The sequence below is a fragment of the Coffea eugenioides genome, chromosome 9 (assembly GCF_003713205.1).
Source record: "Coffea eugenioides isolate CCC68of chromosome 9, Ceug_1.0, whole genome shotgun sequence".
In the NCBI taxonomy this organism is placed as follows: Eukaryota; Viridiplantae; Streptophyta; class Magnoliopsida; order Gentianales; family Rubiaceae; genus Coffea; species Coffea eugenioides.
The window spans coordinates 12981533-13000900 of record NC_040043.1 but is presented as its reverse complement, the minus strand read 5'-3'; the positions used below and the strand labels follow the sequence as shown (position 1 = coordinate 13000900).

At 37.8% G+C, this 19368-nt stretch overlaps 1 protein-coding gene across 1 annotated transcript; it reads right to left on the bottom strand.

The window, feature by feature from the left end:
* Positions 1–13849: 13849 nt before the first annotated feature.
* Positions 13850–19071, bottom strand: LOC113782888 (ferredoxin--NADP reductase, root-type isozyme, chloroplastic). Its single transcript, XM_027328834.1, has 5 exons — positions 18897–19071; positions 18736–18795; positions 17872–18207; positions 16900–17119; positions 13850–14631 (listed from the first exon to the last, which is right to left on the bottom strand). The coding sequence occupies exons 1-5, from the start codon at positions 18927–18929 to the stop codon at positions 14132–14134; spliced, it is 1149 nt and encodes a 382-aa protein (XP_027184635.1). The 5' UTR covers positions 18930–19071; the 3' UTR covers positions 13850–14131.
* Positions 19072–19368: the final 297 nt, after the last annotated feature.

Genomic DNA, 19368 nt, shown 5'->3' with positions numbered 1-19368 from the left:
ACAAAAATTACACATTACCAAAAAGTTATTTGTATGAATAGGTTTAATAAATCTTACTTATCTTCTCTTATAAATAGTAAATCATTTGCACCAGAATTTGACTTCTTCTCATGAGTGTCAAAATGAGCGCTTGATTCATTCCGTTGAAAACAGTTTTATTTTTATGTTGGAATAACTCATTTAGATTGTCCATTTTTCTTTTCAAATCACCTTATTCTTTTCTGAATATTTCACAAAATCTTATTTTTCTATCAAACTCATTTTGTAGATCAATCTCATTCTTTTTCAAGTAATCATTTTCAATTTTCAACTTTTTATTTTCTTGAAAAAGATGTGCATTGTCCTGAAGAAGAAAACTAATTTTGTGTTTTAATTCCTTATTTCTAGTATAAAATTCTTTCAATCTATCATGCAATTTTTCAATGAAAGATTCAAAATCATCATCAGTTTTATCATCACTATCAAGTTGAGAATTACAAGTTGTTACCTCATCATCTCCAATGGCCATGAAAGCCATTTGAGCAGATTTTTTTTCCTCTTCAATTTCACCATCAGAGTTGTACTCATTCTGTTTTCTTTCAACTTTTCATTCTTTTTTCTTCTTTATTGGACACTCATTCATGTAGTGTCCAGATTGGCCGCATTCATAGCATTTGTCACTTTGCTTTTTATTGGCCTCTTACTTTCCTTTGTTTTTTGCAAAGTTAAATTGATTGGTATTCGAATTGCTAGGTTCTCCTTTTCTGAATCTTCTCTTGTTGAGAATTCTCTTGAAATTTTTTGTGATGAGAGTTAGATCATTATCATCCATATCTTCTTCATCCATTAAAACCAAGTCATCATCATCTTGAGAAGCTTTTAGACCAATGCTCCTTTTTGCTCTTGCATCTTCTTCTTCATGTACTTTGGTCTTAAGTTTCAACTCATAAAATATTAAAGAGTTTATAAGAGATTCAATAGGCATTGAATTCAAATCTTTTGTTTCTTTAATAGCAGTCACTTTACTTTTTCAATCTTTAGACAAAACATTCAAGATTTTTCTATTTTTCTCTCCTAAGGAGTATTCCTTATCAAGAACTTCTAAATTTTTAATAAATCATTAATTTACAATACATTTTATCAATATTTTCATGAGATTCCATCTTAAATTACTCATATTTAGTGACTAAGATAGATTTCTTCTGTTCTCTAACATTCTCACTGCCTTTATGAATTTCTTTCAATTTGTCCCAAATTTCTTTAACTGACTTACAGTTTTTGACTCTAATAGATTCATTTGAATCTAAAGCACTATATACCACATTCATAACTTTTGCATTTAAGATGAGATGAGTTCTATTTTCTGCAGTTAATTCATTTCTTATTTTTGGTCTAAGTTTGTTTGTATTTTCATCTACTATTGAGGCATCATAAGGATCTTCATTAACAATAAACCACAGTTCAATGTCAATCAATTGCAAGAAAATAATCATTCTTTCTTTTCAACTCACATAATTTGATCCATTAAATATAGGAGGTCTAACTACAGATTGGCCTTCAAACAATATGACATTAGTGGTTGTCATCTTTACTCCTAAACCGCTTGAATTTAATCTCTAAGAAACCAAATTCTGATGTTAATTGTTAGACCCCAAAAACAACCTAAGAGAAGAGGTGAATTAGGTTGATTATAAAGTTAATCAAATTATGGGCACTTTTTTGCTCAATATGAAATTTACCCTCTTTTTTAAGTGATCACACAATGAATCAATCAATGAATGAACAAAATCACTTGAGAGAAGTAGAAAATATAGGCAATTTAAATATCACAAGATAACAATAAGTAAATAAGAAAAAAGGAATTGTAAACCAATTGACTACCAAGCTCCTCTTGAACTTGAAGATCAATTCAAACAAGTTTCTTCAACTTGATGAAATACAATCAATCTTGTGTACAAAGGAAGGCTCACTTCCTCCTTACCCCAAACTCTACTCGGTCAAATTAGGAAATTTTACTATCCCTCGGGACAACCCTTACAGAGCTATACTATTGAAGTATTCATTCACAAATAAAAAGTTTACAATGAATCTCACACAACTAAGAGTACAAATCTTCCTTGGAGTGTGTTTTCTCACTAAAACTACTCACTATCTCTTGTATTCTCAGTTTACAAAAGTTATTGTGAAGTTTCTGACCATACTCTATTTATATGAGATCTGAAAAGTACTTTATTATGGCTTCCAACGGCTAGAAGGTAGCTAAAAAATTAACTAACCGTTGGGAGTATCGGATGTCCGATGTAGCCGATGCTTGCATCCAATAGCAGACAGAGAGTTTGAGAAATTATCTTATTTCTATCGGACGTCCGGTGACAGGTTCTTTGTGCGTCCGACAGCAAACAGACAGTTTTGAGAAATCATCTTATTTCTATCGGACGTCCGGTAGAGACATTCTGCATCCGATATGATCATCCAGCATTTGTCCTGTTTATCGGACGTCCGGTATTGACTTTGTGAGCGTCCCACAGCTTTCGTCAAATTTTATCTTTTTTCAATTTGCTCTTGTTCTTTGAATCAAATTGCTTCAGAACTAAAAAAAACTTCTTATTGAAAAGAGATTAGTAATATCCAATTATTTTATAAATATCAAAAAACAGGGATCAAAATCATCAATCTATGCCCTAATAATGAATAGTGTTAGAGTCAACGGGTCTTCTTGATGAATCCCTCTCGTAGATTTAAAAAAACCCACACTTGCCCCATTGATAATAACCGAGAACTAGAATTCGATATCAATCTCCAAATCATACCAATCCATTGTTCACCAAAATCAAAATCTCTCAAAACCATAGTAAAAAACAGCCACGAGACCCGGTCATTCACCTTGGCATATCAAGTTTCAAGGTTACATTGCCACTTTTTGCCGTTCTACTCATGTCATACACAAGTTTCTGAGTAAGTAAAAAATTATCTGATATAAGATGTCCATGTATAAACCCACTCTGCTGCGGGGATATGATCTTCAGAAGTACTCTAGCTAGCCGATCAGCCAATAATCGCAAAAATAATTTGTTAATGAAATTACATAGACTAATTAGCTTAAACTGAGAAAAATCCTGGCGATGTGCTACCTTGGGAATTAACATAATAGAGGTTGCCATAAAAACTCTCGGTAATGTTGCTCTACAAAAGAGACTACACACTGCCCTAACCAAATCATCTCCAATAATTGACCAGACAAATGAGAAAAACCGACCCGTATATCCATCCCGACCAAGTGCGCTCTCCCCATCCATATCAAAAACCACATGACAAATATCCTCCTTAGTGGGGAATTGTTCCAACATAGCATTGTTCTCTTCTAACAAAAGTTCAGGGATATTCTATAACAAACCCAGAGACAGAGTCATTTGTTGAGCTATGAACATCTTCTCAAAGTACCGCACAGCCTCTTCCCCTATCACCGACTCAAACTCAACTTATTCACCTCTTTCATTCTTTATTTTATGGATCACCAATTTCAATCTCTATTTTTCACCACCAAGTGAAAGAGCTTGGAGTTTCTATCCTAGTCTTGGAGCCACTTTACGTGAGCTTTCTGTTTCCAAAAATGCTCGTCCACCTACAAAGCATTGCGCAGCTTAGCTTGACCTAAGTGCAAGTCCATCCGCGTTCTCTCCGACTCATCATTCTTCATTCAAACCTCCGCAAGCCGCACCTCCTCTTCTTTCTGCTTGACTGTCTGAAAGATATCCCCAAACACCTCCTTGTTCCATCACTAGATGGCTCCCCTAAGCCGTTTCAATTTATGACATAAAATGTGGATAGGAGACCCGTCACAAGGTTGATCCCAAGAATCTCTAATAACAGGTAGAAAATCTTCTCGCAACGTCTAAACATTTAAAAATCGAAAAGGCCGTGGTTTGTTATCCAATCTAGTAGCTACAGAGATGAGGAGAGGGGCATGATTAGACGGCTCACGGGTTAAATGTGAGAGCGACAAGTTTAACCCCGTATCATGGCACCCCTTATTTACCAACACCATATCTAACTGTTTCCAAATCCTTGTAGAGCTATGTTGATTGTTACACCATGTAAAACTTGCTCCAAAAAACCATGTATGAATGAGATTCGCCTCACCTAGAAATTGCACAAAATCTATTGCTTCAGAGGGATTGAAAAGGCATCCCTCTCTCTTCTCATAGGCATCTGTAATTGCATTATAGTCACCATCAACAAGCCATGCACCTGATTTTGGGTTGTCTCTTGGTAAACTAGCCCAAAGCTCCTCTCTATCAGCAGCAGTACATTGTGCATGCACAAACAATAAAGTGAGTTGGGATGGCAAATGAATATGGAAAAATCTAACTGAAACATGTTGGGAACTTTTGCCAATGACTACACTAATAAAGCTTTCTTGGAAAAATAATCAAATAGAGTCCATAGAATTTCTCAACAAACCATGAAAATTCAACCTATAGCGATAACACTCAGCCTTCTCCACCCGAAGCCGAGGCTCACAAATAGCTAGAATTTGAATTCGATGCATTTGAATCAATTTTTTGAGTCTTCTAAAATTTGGAGTTTTAGAAGACTCAAATATTTCAAAACATGCCATTAATCATTTAATAAGACTTGGAAAGAATTGTGCGAGTTGATTGCTTTCGACCTTAGCTGTCTATCTAACGAAAATTTTGCATGAATCCTTTTGGTTTGTCAACCTTAACCGCCATGAAACCATCAAGAATCCTAGCGGCTGAGGATATCGGCTTGTTATGCTTATGTGCCAAGCCACTGGAGCTTCTTGGAGACAAATTACCTGCAGTAGATTGCAATTGCACCACCTAAAATTCCTCCTCAACATTAGGATCCAACCCATCCTCATCCTCCCTCTAATGCAACTATTTTCTAGACCAAAAAATGTTATATTAGTAAACTACAGGCTGTCATCACTTAGTAGTGGCATCACATGATCATTCAAACTGATTGTTGAGTCCAAACCTCGCACGCGAGTTCCCTGACCCTATTTGTCCCTCTTATGACAAGAAACGAAATCACCCTTGCTCCCTCCAGCCCCAGCTCCGTCCACTAGCTGATTGTTTCTATCCTCAACAACTGTGATTGTTGAATTGCCCTTGATAGCAGCCGCAAACTTGTCCGCTGTTCTCTCTAAAACCTGGGCTGCCAACTCCACCTGATTAGTTATTTGATCACTATTTGTTTATTTGGTAACCTGCGTATCTAACCCCAACTGAATGTCTTGATTCGCACTAGGCTATCCAATAGATAAGTTCCAAAAATGCTCAACCACATAGACACTACCCTTCGTCCCTTCCCACCCCTAATGTCTGTCTCATACCCTCAGCATCAGCATTAGCAATTTCCTTATCTCGAACGTTGAAAATTGGTGTTACTCTCATTAGATTTACACTCCTCCTTTGCATGACCCAAGTGCCAGTAGTTTTCGCAATACTTCGTAAGTTTTCAGCCACAATTTGTTGCCAAAACCCATTCACGTCACCAATCATACCTACCCAAACTCACTGGAATAGGATGCAAGAGATTGACTTCTACACATACATGAGCCATACTGGGTCGAGTTAAAGATGTAATAGCTGCATCAACATACAATGGCTGGCCGATCACACTCACAATTGACAATAAGCTGTGTTTGTCAAAAAAGTGAATAGGCAAGCATGACAGTGATACCCAAACAAGTGCAAATGAAGACTTCTAATATACATGAAAATCTAGCATCCAACAAAAAACCCTTATCGGGTACCTTCCAATTTGCCATATTCTCCTACTCCAAATACGTAGAAAGTCTGCTTCCTGGATAAAACAAATTTAGTCCCTAACTAGGTTTTCGATCATTTTTTGGCCGGAATCCATCATGTGCAAGGCACATGATCATTTTTTAAGGGTAAATTTGTCAAATTATATTTTACATAATCTCATCTATAGTCCTCCACATTTTATAAAATAAATTTTTTCGTCCCTCATATTTTATAAAATGATTTTTTTCATCCCTCACATTACACAAAATGAATTTCTCCATCCCTCACATTTCAAAAAATGAATTTTTCATTTCTCACTAATTATGTGTGTGAATACATTTTTTTAAACACACACACACACATATATATATATATCTATTTGATTTTGCTTAATAATAATAGTATAAACACATGTATGTAATTGGGCCCAACTTGTGGGCTATCTTCTCTTTTTGTATGATTATAACTAATATTTACCAATAGAACCTTAATTTGCATATTCTTATTGTATTTTGACCGAAAATAGCTTTATTTGTATACAGGGCACAGCAGCAGTGCAAAATGATGAATTAATCAGCACACCTCTGCTTCCAAAGATGTCCTAGAATCTCCCTTAATGGAACACAAGTCTTGAAACAAAGTAGCCCATTTGACTGCTTTTCGCAGCCTACCAATCAGATAGCCACGCTGACGTGCATTTGGACCATCTGGCAGCGTTTTCTTTTCCATAGCATGGCTATTCATGTGGAATCGTTGGACATAGTGACAAAGCATGCAAACTTGGAAAGGGAAACCAGGTTGTCACAGGGAAGCAACAATATGGGCCGTGGATGAGAACTCAGGTCATGAGACCTTCACCAAAGAAAAGGGTGGATCCCAAACCAATCCCAGAGGCTGTAGGAAAAATTTCAGAAAATTCAACAGCTCACAGGCTGCTCTTTGAATGTGATTACATAATCAACCCTCACAAAAGGATGGAGATGCAGGAAGAAAAGAGCTATCAGCAGAGACATTCAGACGAGAGGCCAGGTGAGAGAAGTGGCGGGACAAGTACTGAAAGTTTTCAAACTTAAAATTCAAAAGCAACTAAAGACAGCGGGCCACCCTTGAACACGGACCACAACAAAGGTTTGGTTCTGAATCAAAAACCACAAAAGGAAATAGTTCAAAAAAAAGTGGGTGGACAGGAAATGACTGAAGGTCAAATCAAGAAACTGGTGGAGGGACCCAAGGGGACATCTAAGGAAAAGGATGCAAGGATGACGGTGGCCAAAGATGTTGAAAAAATAGAGGCATCGGATCCAGCTAAAGTCATAGCAAGCTCAATGGATCTGGAAATGGAAACTCCAAACAATAGCTATTCACAGAAGAAGGAAAATGATGGAAATAAGAAGGATAGCAAAATGAGAGAGGTCAAAATCAGAAGAAGGAATATTAGGAATAGCAGCAACATGATGAACAGGGAACCACTGATGAAAATCTGCCAGAATGGGTGTTCGGTGATCGAGGAAGTGGGTGGAAAAAGAAAAATGACCCAGCCAATGGAAGTGGATATGATGAAAGATGAGGAAATGAAACCAAAAAGAAGCAAAAAGAAAGGAGAAACGGAATTGAATGATGAGCTGAAGGTTATGGAGACCAGCCTGGAATGGTCTCCCGGTACAATATGAAAGTTCTAGCGTGAAATTGTCAAGGTGCCGGGAGCTCCTTGACGGTTCCCAGTCTCAAGGAGGTTTGTAACCTTCACTCCCCAAATCTGGTCTTTCTTAGTGAAACTAAAAATAAAAAAAAAATCATGAAAAAATTCAAAAAAAGAGTCAACTATGATAATATTTTTGTGGTTAACCCGATTGGTAAGGCTGGTGGTTTAGCTATTTTTTGGAACAAAGATCTAAAGATTGACAAAATTTTGTTCACGAAATTTACCATTGAGGTTAAAATTGCTGCTAATCAGGAATCAGATAACTGGTGGTGTATATGTACATATGCAAACTCAATGGCATCTATTAGGCAGAAACAGTGGGAAAATTTATCTGACAGGAAAAGGTTGTGGAACAATAGAATTGTGCTCATTGGTGATTTTAACGATATAATCTCCAACGATGAAAAGTGGGGTGGTAAGACCGGAGAAAGCTGGTCTTTTAGTAAGTTCAAGAATTTTATTACTAGAAATAAGCTCATTGACCTTGGCTTTGAAGGGTTGCCCTGGACATGGAACAACAATTGGAGCTCTGGGGAAAAGATAAAGGAGAGATTAGATAGAGCTCTAACAAGTGTAGAGTGGTGCAAGAACAATAGTGGAGCAAATTTGATGCACATACAAACTGTTGCGTCTGACCATGCTATGCTGCTAATGGATACCAGACCAGTAAGGAAAAGATGTAGAAAACGGTTCCAATTTGATGCAAGATGGTTGCAGTATCCTGAAGTAGAAAAGGTAGTGGACTCGGCATGGGAGAAACAACAATTGGGATCTAGAGGCTACAGAATAACAAGGAAAATCAAGGAATGCAGATTGGCACTCAAAGGATGGAATAAAGGACTTCAGTCAAACAGTAAAGCCAAAATTTTGGCTATCAAAGATCTAATTGGGAAGACACAGGAAAGGAATACACAGAACAAACAATCTCTGATTATGGATCTTAAAAGGAAATTGAGTGCTGAGTATGCTAAGGAAGAAGCTTTTTGGGCCCAAAAATCTCGATGCAAATGGCTAAAAGAGGGGGACAAAAACACAGCTTACTTTCATATGAGAGTTGCCAGTAAAAGAAGGAGAAATAGGATATCCAGATTGGAGAAGGAACAAGGGGGTTGGTGTGAAACAGATGAGGAGATAGGTGAAGAAGTAACAAGATACTACCAGAAATTGTTTAAAAGCACATGGCCCACAAATTTCGATGAGATCCTTCAGGGCATTTCTAGAACAATCACAGAACAGATGAACCTTCAGATCACTAGGCTTGTAATAGAGAAGGAAATTAAGCTGGCTTTATTTTCCATGCATCCCAATAAAGCCCCGGATCACTAGGCTTGTAATAGAGAAGGAAATTAAGCTGGCTTTATTTTCCATGCATCCCAATAAAGCCCCGGGACCAGATGGTATGTCTCCCTTATTTTTTCAAAGATTCTGGGGTATCATTAAAAAGGACCTAGTGGAGACTATCAAGAGTTACTTTCAGCTGGGCCATTTGTGCAAAGCTCTGAATGAAACTTTAGTCACACTAATTCCTAAGATTGATACGCCATTGAATCTTTCTCAATATAGACCAATCAGCTTATGCAATGTTGTTTATAAAATCATTTCCAAAGTTCTTGTAAATAGAATGAAGCATTTTTTGAATGAATGCATAAGTAATGGTTAAGCTGCTTTTGTACCAGGGAGACAAATTTTGGATAATGTTATGATAGCACATGAATATATCCACTGGCTTAATCATAGGAGGGGCAAGAAAGAGGGATACATGGTTCTTAAACTAGACATGTCAAAAGCCTATTATAGAGTAGAATGGAAGTTTTTGCTTTGTGTCCTTAGTAAAATGGCCCCTTGTGAATCAATTGGATCAAAGGGTGCATATCGTCCTGTTCCTACTCCTTTAATATCAATGGGAACAAAACAGGCTATGTGTGTCCTTCTAGAGGCATTAGGCGGGGGGACCCACTGTCCCCATATTTGTTTCTTTTCTGTGCTCAAGGCCTTGCAAACCTCTTAACATCTGCTTGCAGGAACAATATGTTAACAGGAATTAAAATCTCCAAGAATGGCCCTGCCATATCCCATTTATTTTTCGCAGATGACTCGTTGATCTTCTGTAAAGCTAACTCTAAGGAGGCAAGTGAGATCACCAGAATCCTTCAAATCTATGAACTAGCTTCAGGACAAAAGATCAACATTGAGAAATCAGCAGTTCTTTTCAGCAGAAACACTTCCCAGGCAAACAAACAAGAGGTCCTCCAAACTCTTGGCAACATCCAACATGTCTCTCAGGCAAAGTATCTGGGCCTCCCTATGGTTATAGGAAGATCTAAAAACAGCACATTCAGGTTCCTGAAAGAGAAGATGATTGGCAAGCTGCAAGGATGGAAGGGAAAGATGCTAAGTAATGCGGGCAAAGAGGTTCTTCTCAAATTAGTTGCATTAGCTCTACCATCATATACCATGTCAGTTTTCAAGCTTCCAGATGGACTATGTAAAGCATTAAGCAGCATGATGGCGAGGTTTTGGTGGGGAAATGACCAAGGCGAGAAGAAAATGCATTGGAAAAAATGGTGGGACCTGACTGATATCAAAGGCCAAAACAAAGTCAGGTTAATCGTGGATATGGCAGAGCATCCAAAGTGCAATCCCTTTGCTAGAAGATGGCATTGGAAGACAGATAGGGAATGATAGATCAACTGCAATTTGGAAGGATAGATGGGTTCCCAATGGTATGAATGGACTAATAAGATTAGCTAGACCTCAAAATTGCATCATAGACAAAGTCTGTGAGTTGATCAGTAACAAGAGATGGAACAACAATCTTATTCAGTCCATTTTCTCAAGAGAAGAGGCGGAACAAATACTAATGATCCCTCTCAGCATCCAGGAAAGGCAGGACAGGTTCGTTTGGATGCATAGCAGTAGTGGAGACTACACCACCAAGTCAGGATATGCTCAAGCCAGATTAAAATCGAGCAAGAAGGCCAATAAGATGCAACCAAACGAGGGATCCAGCTCAAGGAAGGATGATCCTACACTATGGCATCAAGTCTGAGATCTAAACATAAAACATAAACTGAAGCACTTCCTATGGAAATGTCTTCATAACATTCTGCCCACAAACGAAGAAGTGCATAGAAGAACTGGTAAAGGGGATAAGTAATGCTGTGGTGAAGGGGAAGAAACTTTAGAGCACCTTTTTTTCAACTGTAAAGCTAGAGGAGAGGCTTGGAAGATATTCCCTATCAAATGGGACGGTAGTCAAGAAAGCTCGTGGAATTTTTGGAGGTGATGGGAAGCATTGCAGGGTGCTAGAAGCAGAGTTAACGGCATCAGTCACATAGAAGCCACAATAAACTTCTTGTGGCAATTGTGGAAAGCCAGAAATGCCTGCAACTTCAACAAGGAAAGCACAAAAGGTAACCTGATTTCAAGTAGAGCTCTAGAAGAATGGTTGGAGTACAAACAGATGTGGGACTTGGAGAATGGGGAAAGCAAAAAGGATGAGCCAGAAGTGCCAACGAGGACCATCACAAAAGAGTTCCAGGATCAACATGCCATTTTAATGTTCACGGATGCAGCAATGGACAATAAGAGAAGTAGAGGGGGATTGGGCATTGCAACAAAGGACCATAATGGAAGACTGGTCAAAACATGGACAATCCCTACTGGAATGATGAAAGATGCTGCCATATTAGAAGCTGAAGCAATCAGATCAGCCATGCTCAAAGCTCTGGAAGAAGGGTGGACATCTCTACTCATACACTCAGATTGTAAGTGTTTAGTGGATAGAATTAATCACAGATGTATTGGATTATCTCTGTTAGATATGTTGGTAGATGATATCATACATCTTAGTCGATCCTTTTGGTGATGTTCCTTTATATTTATTGGAAGGGAACATAATCGCACTAGTCATGGTTTGGCAAAGTTTGCCATCAACCTAATTGATGAAGCAAGGTGGGAGCTAGACTTCCCTGTGTGGCTTAAGAATGAAGCCCACAAAGATGTCCTGGCCGTGTGCCAGTAGTATGTATATGCTAGGAATATTGTAACTTTTATCACATATATATTAAATGATGACATTTTGACAAAAAAGAATAGTAACTAATACACGGCCAGCCGTTTGATTGAGTTTGAGGAAATGGGATGTCAAAACTCTTCATGTGAACGTTTGGTAAGAATAAACTGACCCCACAGGTGGGTGGGGCAATTGATATCAAAAGTTTAAAGAACCAAATAAACGCCACATTTCCAAACACAAATTTCAGAAATTTTTTTCCAAAGTTTAGTAAACTAGTTAAATTTCCTTTCCCGATTTGCCTTCCTGGAATAAAGCTACATTGTTCAGGTCCGGCTAAATCCTTCATCAGAGGCATGATCCTATTTAGTAACAACTTTAGATATGCCACATTATTTGGAGAAATAGACCTAAATTGAGACATCTTTTCTGGGCTAGCTTGGTATTCTTTGCTTCCCTCCTGATCCATTAGGGCTCTGTCCATCTGAGGAGAAAGGAGCTAAGGTCAGTAATTATGCATCCACTTTCTAGCCGGTTGACGATGTAGCATTTTTTTCCATTAACGCTATCCTACTTCCAATAACAGCCCTTTTATCTATGAGCTTGCATCTTGTACTTCTCCTGCCCACCCATCAGCAGGAGACAAAGCAACTAACGAATGATTTCTCGTCTTAACATAATGATGACTTGGTCAAGGAGAACAATGGTAGTTACACACTGAACTAAATTTTTGCATTCTAATCGATGAAACGCTCACTTACTGAGTTGGGGAGTCACTCCTCATGTTATTACCTGATGGTTTAGGGGTATTGTAACTGTTGCCAGATTGCTTGAATGAACCTTTTTTTTTTTTCAAGTGTAACGGTTGCTCAGGCGTCGGGAAGTTGTTCCAAAAGGAGCTCTGTAGATGCATTACCAGCAAACTATCGATTGAAAAATCGAAGGCATATGCAATATTATCAGACAAGACAGTTTGGATCATAGTGACTTTCGCTATTACAGAATCGGTTGAAAGAATTGACACGAATGCTGGAAATTAAAAGTTCTACTTTCTTTTTGGCTCTTTCTGTCTTCTTATTGCGCTTATGCCTCTTAAACTCATCAAGCAATTCAAAGAAAGACTGACTTCATGGCATAGCTCAGTTATTCAATCATGGTCTAGGCGTGTTTGGCATATAACCATAGAGCGAAATGGACTGGGCAAAAGTGCCCTCTTTAACTTTTATTCGAATGGACTGAATATCTTTTGAAAGGAGTATTTAGTTGTTTGTCTCAAGGCTCTTTTCCAATCCGGTCAAATGCCATTCCTTCACGGTAGACTTCACATCATCTATGTAAATGTCTATGAATAGGCCGATCATATGATCGAAGAGAAGGTTCTTTAACTCAAAGAACACCCACAGCACCCAAGTGAACCAGGACACTAGGAGGCCTTTTTGTGGACATCCTTCTCAGCAATTTATATATCTGATTGTAACCGGTGTCCGTCCATCCATGAAGGTCAACATTATATGCCCAGTATCTACCCCATTTAATCAGCTATCAGCATAGGATATTCATCCTTTTGAGTAGCTGAATTGAAATCTTGAAAATCTACAGAATTTTTTACCTTACCCTTTTTCTTCATAATGGGGACGATGTTGGAAAGCCATTACACAGACTTAACTGGACTAATAAACCCAGCCTATATTAACCTTTCCAATTCTTTCTTTATAACCTTAACACTTCCTTTGACATTATCCTAGGAGGCCACTTATAAGGACGATGCCCTTTTTTCAATTTGGAGTCTATGCTCCACTAAAGCTTCATCCAAGCCTGGCAACAACTTACATCATTTCTTGTGCTCTGAGGCAGAAGACACTATGTCTGCATTCATGTGGACGCATTACCTTCGACTGAGGAAGGTTAATTTACTCATCTCAAGAAGCAAGGGGAATCCCTTTTCTCTTTCTCCTTTCAATTCTCCTCATTCAGTGAACGAACACTGTGAATTGTTAAACTCAAATCAGTCCATCAAACTTGAGATTTCTTTCGTTTTGAGTTGCTCCTTTCAGTTGGGCAAATATTAGTTAATGTTCTCTTTCATAACTTTTTCCCTTTCATATTAACAAAATGCTTCTCCTTATTGTTGTTTTACTTGATGAGAATATTGGTTAACGTAGACGCACTACCTTTGTTTGCATTTCCTCTTTCGTGATACACTAGGCAAAAATGTTTCACACACATGATTCCTTTTTCTCCTCTTCAACACACATGATTCCTCTAATCACCTTCTAGATGCAATTCAAGAGAAAGAGAGGAATTGTCTAATAGTCATTCAACTGATTTATAGCTTCATTTAATTGTAGATTGAGCATAGCATTCTCACAAAAGGAATTTCACCAAGCAACGCCTTAATGGAGTTTTCTGCATCTTTTTCATCCTATAATATCAAACAAAAAAAAGGTGGAGTATTTAGTAGAAATTTTTATGAGGCAACCACTGACTTTTATGGAAGTACCAACCAATTTATACTCCATTCTAATTAATGATACAAGTTGATACAAATTACTCGTCAAATTCTGCAAGTCATAAATGAAAGCAAATGCTATATCACCTAAGGGGTGGAATGATACCCACCCTTCGCAAGAAGAATGAGTGGACTCGACTGCATGCTAATTAGTAGACTTCAACGTGCCACTGCTTGTTCTTTTTAAGTTGTGAGAGCTTCTCATCCCAACTCTCCCCTCTCTGCTCTGCAACTCTCTTGAGAGTATCTTGGATCCCAGGCATCATCCCCTTGAGCCCACAGAAATAGATGTGTGCCCCAGTGTCCAGTAATTTAAAGATCTCGTCACTGTATTCTTCAATTTTATCCTGAACATACATCTTGCCCCCATTCTTGTTCTTCTGCTCTCGGCTGAGTGCACGGTCATATCTGAAATTATCTGGGTAGTCCCTAAGATATTGGGAGAACTCATCATCATATAGTAGACTGTCAGTGTTTGCCACCCCAAGGAAGAGCCAAGCAAGGCCACCAAACTTGAAAGTTGGGACAGATTCCATAAACATGCGGCGAAGGTAAGCCCTATAGGGAGCCACACCAGTACCAGTTGCTATCATAATGTGGGTGGCCTTTGGGTTATCTTCAGGCAACAGCATGATCTTGCCAGAAGGACCTGAAAAATAATTGTGCAAATCGGAAAAAGGAGAGGTTAGTAACTATTTCACCATCCATGTAGAACCCAGCAAAGTAGGTAAAGCGAAAGACTGAACAATATTTGCCGCCTTGTTGCTTGGCCGGATTGCTGCCAAACTTCCTGAGTTCAAAACTGGGAAAAATACAGAAAATATTATAAAAAGCAACTCCACCTGACTTGCTTATGCATGACACAGTTGCACTTGCCAATAAGAATTAATGCCTATCAGTTACTTTATCCCAAAATTAATAGGAGTATTGAAGATTTCCAGAGTATCCTCTTCAGTCCCACAACAATGCCATATGTGAGTTTTCTTGGGAAAAACAAATCTTTGTTTTTAGGCGAAGTTGGAAACAATTGACAAAATTTAACAACTCTTTTGATGGTCACTGCCGCTACCTTCCCACCACACCTAATTCACCATCCTGAGTTCATCCATGAGTTTCAGCCAAATTATCAATCCACAATGGTGCTTTTTTCTTTTCTTTTTTTTTTTTTGGGTCAAAAGTGTCAGATATTTCATTTATTATAAACAAATAAGCACAAGCCATCGTGGTAACCTCTCTCTCCACTCCACATCATATTTAAGCTTTGTAGCAAAACTAGCTATTCTATCAGTAACACTATTACTGTCATTTCTACAGACTTCCTAAGTTCAGCAGTTAAACAGCATTCAACCGCAACATTTCCTCCCTTCCACGCTTTGCTTCTCTTTTAGGAAAAAATCAATTACTCAAACCCACCCCAAAGCAAAAGACTCATAACGCTTCATTTCCAGCTTAAATAACACAAAGGAAAATGCACCAATTTCAAGCACAAAGTGATGAATATTTCATAGATAATTTGGAAAGCCCATTTCTACCCCAATCTCACTATCACAGTGGGAAAAAATCTCTTTCTCCAAATAACCAAAGAACCAATTTATTTCTGAATGCGTGGAAAGTAGCAAGCTAGGGAATCTACTTGGCTTTTCAGAGAGCTTTCCATAAGATGGGGGAAGAGAAGGAAGGGGAATGAGAGGGTAAACAAGCACGCAGCCAGGAACAAGGTTAAGTTGGCACCAGGAATAGGAGTCATGGTGATTTGGCAGACAGTGGTGCCATACAGGGAACAGAGACATGAAAGGCAGAGGAAGACTCCATAAGAGAGATGTGCACTCTAGAAGTGTGGTTTCTAGGTGAGGCAAAGACGAAACTGCGGCTGGAGCAGGTGAAGGGCAAAATTGACAGATTGACAGGGCCAGCTTATGGATTGCAGCTACACAGGGTAAAGCTTTGATGGAGAGGGTTGCTTAAGTTTCATTTTTTAGGTTGTGGAGGGGTGCAGAGACCGGATGCCATGCTGGGAAGGTTTTGCCCGGGAAGAAGAATTGTGGGAAGCATTCTTTTTCAATTGTTGCATTTAGTACTATTGTCTGCTTTTCATAATTTTAAGTGCTATAAATTGAAGGTCGATCTCAGCATTTGGCATCCACCTTTACTCTATTCACAGTCTGTCAAGTATCAGGGTGCTTGATGTAGATTTTCAAAACTTAGGGCTCCTAGTAGTGATTTTAACATAAAACAACAGGTGAATAAAGTTACTAAAGACTGTAATTAAACAGCTCTTATAACTAGGTTCTTCAGACAAGAAAATGCAGGGCATGAATGTGATTAGATAGGAAGTACATTAATCAAGCAATACATAGAAATGTCTCTTGGTACCAAATAGCCCCTATGTGTATGCTTGATTAGCAACCAGCCTGAAATGTAAGATCAAAATGGTTGCATTAACTTAGTATTCCAGAAACATTAGATAACACAAGGACTTTGTACCATATGCTGACATCCATGTCTCTGAAAAACTTTAAATAACTTGCTAGCGATAATTCAATTCCAAATAACCTAGCAATAAGTAGTTTCCAGTTCCACATTTAAGGATTAGCCTTAAACATGGGAAGCAACCGTGCCAATAGCAGATAATTGTTTCTTTTGACAGTTAAAATACCTTTCTTAAATTTCAGCTAAAGAACAACACTCATGTTTTGTGTGATTACTAAAGCTAACTCCTCAAATTCACGAAAGATTCATAAACCAACCAACAAGTCAAGGATCTTCCCAAAATAACCACCAAGTCTAGCACCAAAATTACCTTTTCTATTTGATGTAGTAGCAATGACAACATCAATTACCATTTTAATCTTAACATCTTGAGCAAGTCAAATTGACTGGATATGGTGTAACTTTCAAATTATCAGTTGTGTCTTACCTGTGATCTTAACTTTGTCTCCAGGCTTTGAATCACATAGAAAGTTACTGCATACACCTTGTTTTGAAGGGTCTTCTTTTCCTGTATCCGGATCATAATACACGGCACGTCGGACACAGAAGCTTGCTGTTTTGCCATCAAAAGAGTCCCCATAGCGAGTAGAAGCAATTGAGTACAAACGAACATTGTTGGGACTACCTGGTTTCTTTGGATTTTCACCCTGCAATCCAACAGAAGAAAATTCCAAGCCATTACATGATTTCCATCAATATGCTAAAATAAAGCTAATGATATGTTTTACCCAAGAGTATAAAGTTGAAAATGATAAAAACAGGTAACTTCAATAATAAGTAATTACTTAATATAAGCCAAGTAGTTAGATAAGCCAACTTATAATCATCAGAAAACTGCTATATGATTATTGTTGATGTTTCTTTAGGTTCAGCAGTCCTGCTTGTTTAGAATTGATTAGCTAACAAAATTCACGAAATTAGAAGAGGAGAGGTAATATCCATCTATTAAGACATTCCCATCCTAGGAAAGTAGTTACAACTACAACTTCCGCAGTCAAAGGGCCAGGGCCTGCGATGTAAAAGGGAATATTAAATCAGTAGAAAGTAACATGCTCTTGATAGTCGATGCTACTTTCTATTTCCCTGTGCCACTGGCTTTATAACAAGGAATTCAAAATATGACTAGTGGTAGAGCAATAAGTCCATTTCTTTCTTCTATTAATATTGACAAGCACAATGAGCTGAACCTGTTCTTCAAAGTTCGAAGTCCATTAAGGATATATAAGCATGTCAGCAGAAAATAAGCTAAGCCTCTTGCTGTAACATAAGAAAGACCATACAACAGTACAACTATCAAGATTCAACAAAGGCATATTGAGCTGTTTTAATCTACCTTCCTATGGAGTTATTTATTCAACATCTTCAAGGAAAACAAGAAAGTATAGGATGTAAGGCTTACAGGAGGAATGACACCATAACTTTGTCCTTCCCAGTAAGGAACATTACCACCATGATCAATCACAATATGACAAGTCTCTCCAGGAGCTTTCGGGCCAACAAGCCTCTCAACAGAGACAATTGTTGCACTATACGGTTCCTTTGGCTTGTACAAGTGCATTGGTGGCTCCTTTGGATCTTCGAGCAACAAAGGTGAAACTCCAACCTTAGGTTTGCTTGCTTGTTGTACTGAGAAGCACAGAATGCGTTGGCTTCTGGAATGTACAACATTCTTTGTTTTCAAGTCAAAATCTGAGACAGAGATCCATGATTTGTCATGAAATCTCACATTGTTTGTCTGAAACAATAATGGGATTCAACTAATAAGTTAGATTTTATGTGATACACCAACAAGAACAGATATATAGGACAATGATAGAAAATTGTATAAACAAAATGGTACGAGATTTATCTACCAAAAAGGGTCTCAATCTGCAATAATAGGATAAACAGAAATGGTTACCATGTTATAGTCGGATGGAAATCCAATTAACATCAAGATAGTGATTTCATTTCAATTAGTTCTCACCATTGCATTAAACAGCAGGACAAAAACAAGAGGGTAAAAGAAAAAGAAAACTAAGGAATAAATTCTTCAAAAATGAAAATGATAAAAAAGAAAGGAAAAAAGAAGAACTGACTAATTTCATCTGACATAAATCATGGTCGCAATTTTTTATACTGAATTTGACTATAACCCAAAAAGAAAAAAGAATTAATACTTCAAAAAGACCAAATTTTGCAGCCGTAACTATTCACAAATCATCATTGCTTAGACTAAAACAGTAATACAAAAAGACAAACCAAAAAAAGAGAACTGAAATACCTTCAAAATCGATCTCCGGAAAGAAGAATCGCTGTTACAGGGATAAACCGCAAAAGTGATCTGCAAATTGAACAAAATCAAATTCAAATGCTAAAATCTAGGGAGAAACAAATTGGATTAAAATGTACTCAATAATCAACTTCTTGATTAATTATAGTAACCTGAGACAAAGCAGAGTGAGCCTGAGCCATCATGGATGAATAAAAATGCAGACTCAGAGAAAGAAAGAATTCAGGAGAATAGAAGCAGAAGAAGATGTATGTAATCAAGTGTTTCGAGTGCGTGAGTGTGTGAGTCAATGATGGGATGCTAGGAGGAGTTGAAATAGAGTACGGCCATCGGAGGGGGGTTTCAGCTTTCCGGCTTTGTTGCATTTGGATCACTGAGGTTTGCTCATATTACTATCTGGCCACCTGAGATTTGTTAAACCTCTGTTTTATTCCCATTACTTTACTCGATTACGAATTATTTTTATCTTTTCATAAAAAAATTATTAAGTAGTGAAATTAGTACTTATTGAATGGCGGTTTTTCTTTTTTCTTTTTTTTTTGGTGCAATTGTGGTACCAAGAAAAAGTTGGATGGATATCATATGAATAAAATAGGTATTATTCAGCATGTATTGAACTGGCAC

Bases quoted from the DNA above. Each gene is read 5' to 3' on its own strand.
- LOC113782888 (XM_027328834.1), bottom strand. From the start codon at position 18,929: ATGATGGCTCAGGCTCACTCTGCTTTGTCTCAG. The intron at 17,120-17,871 runs GTAAGCCTTACA...GTTGGATTGCAG, and splicing joins GTTATGGTGTCATTCCTCCT to GGTGAAAATCCAAAGAAACC. The intron at 14,632-16,899 runs GTAAGACACAAC...ATTATTTTTCAG, and splicing joins AGACAAAGTTAAGATCACAG to GTCCTTCTGGCAAGATCATG.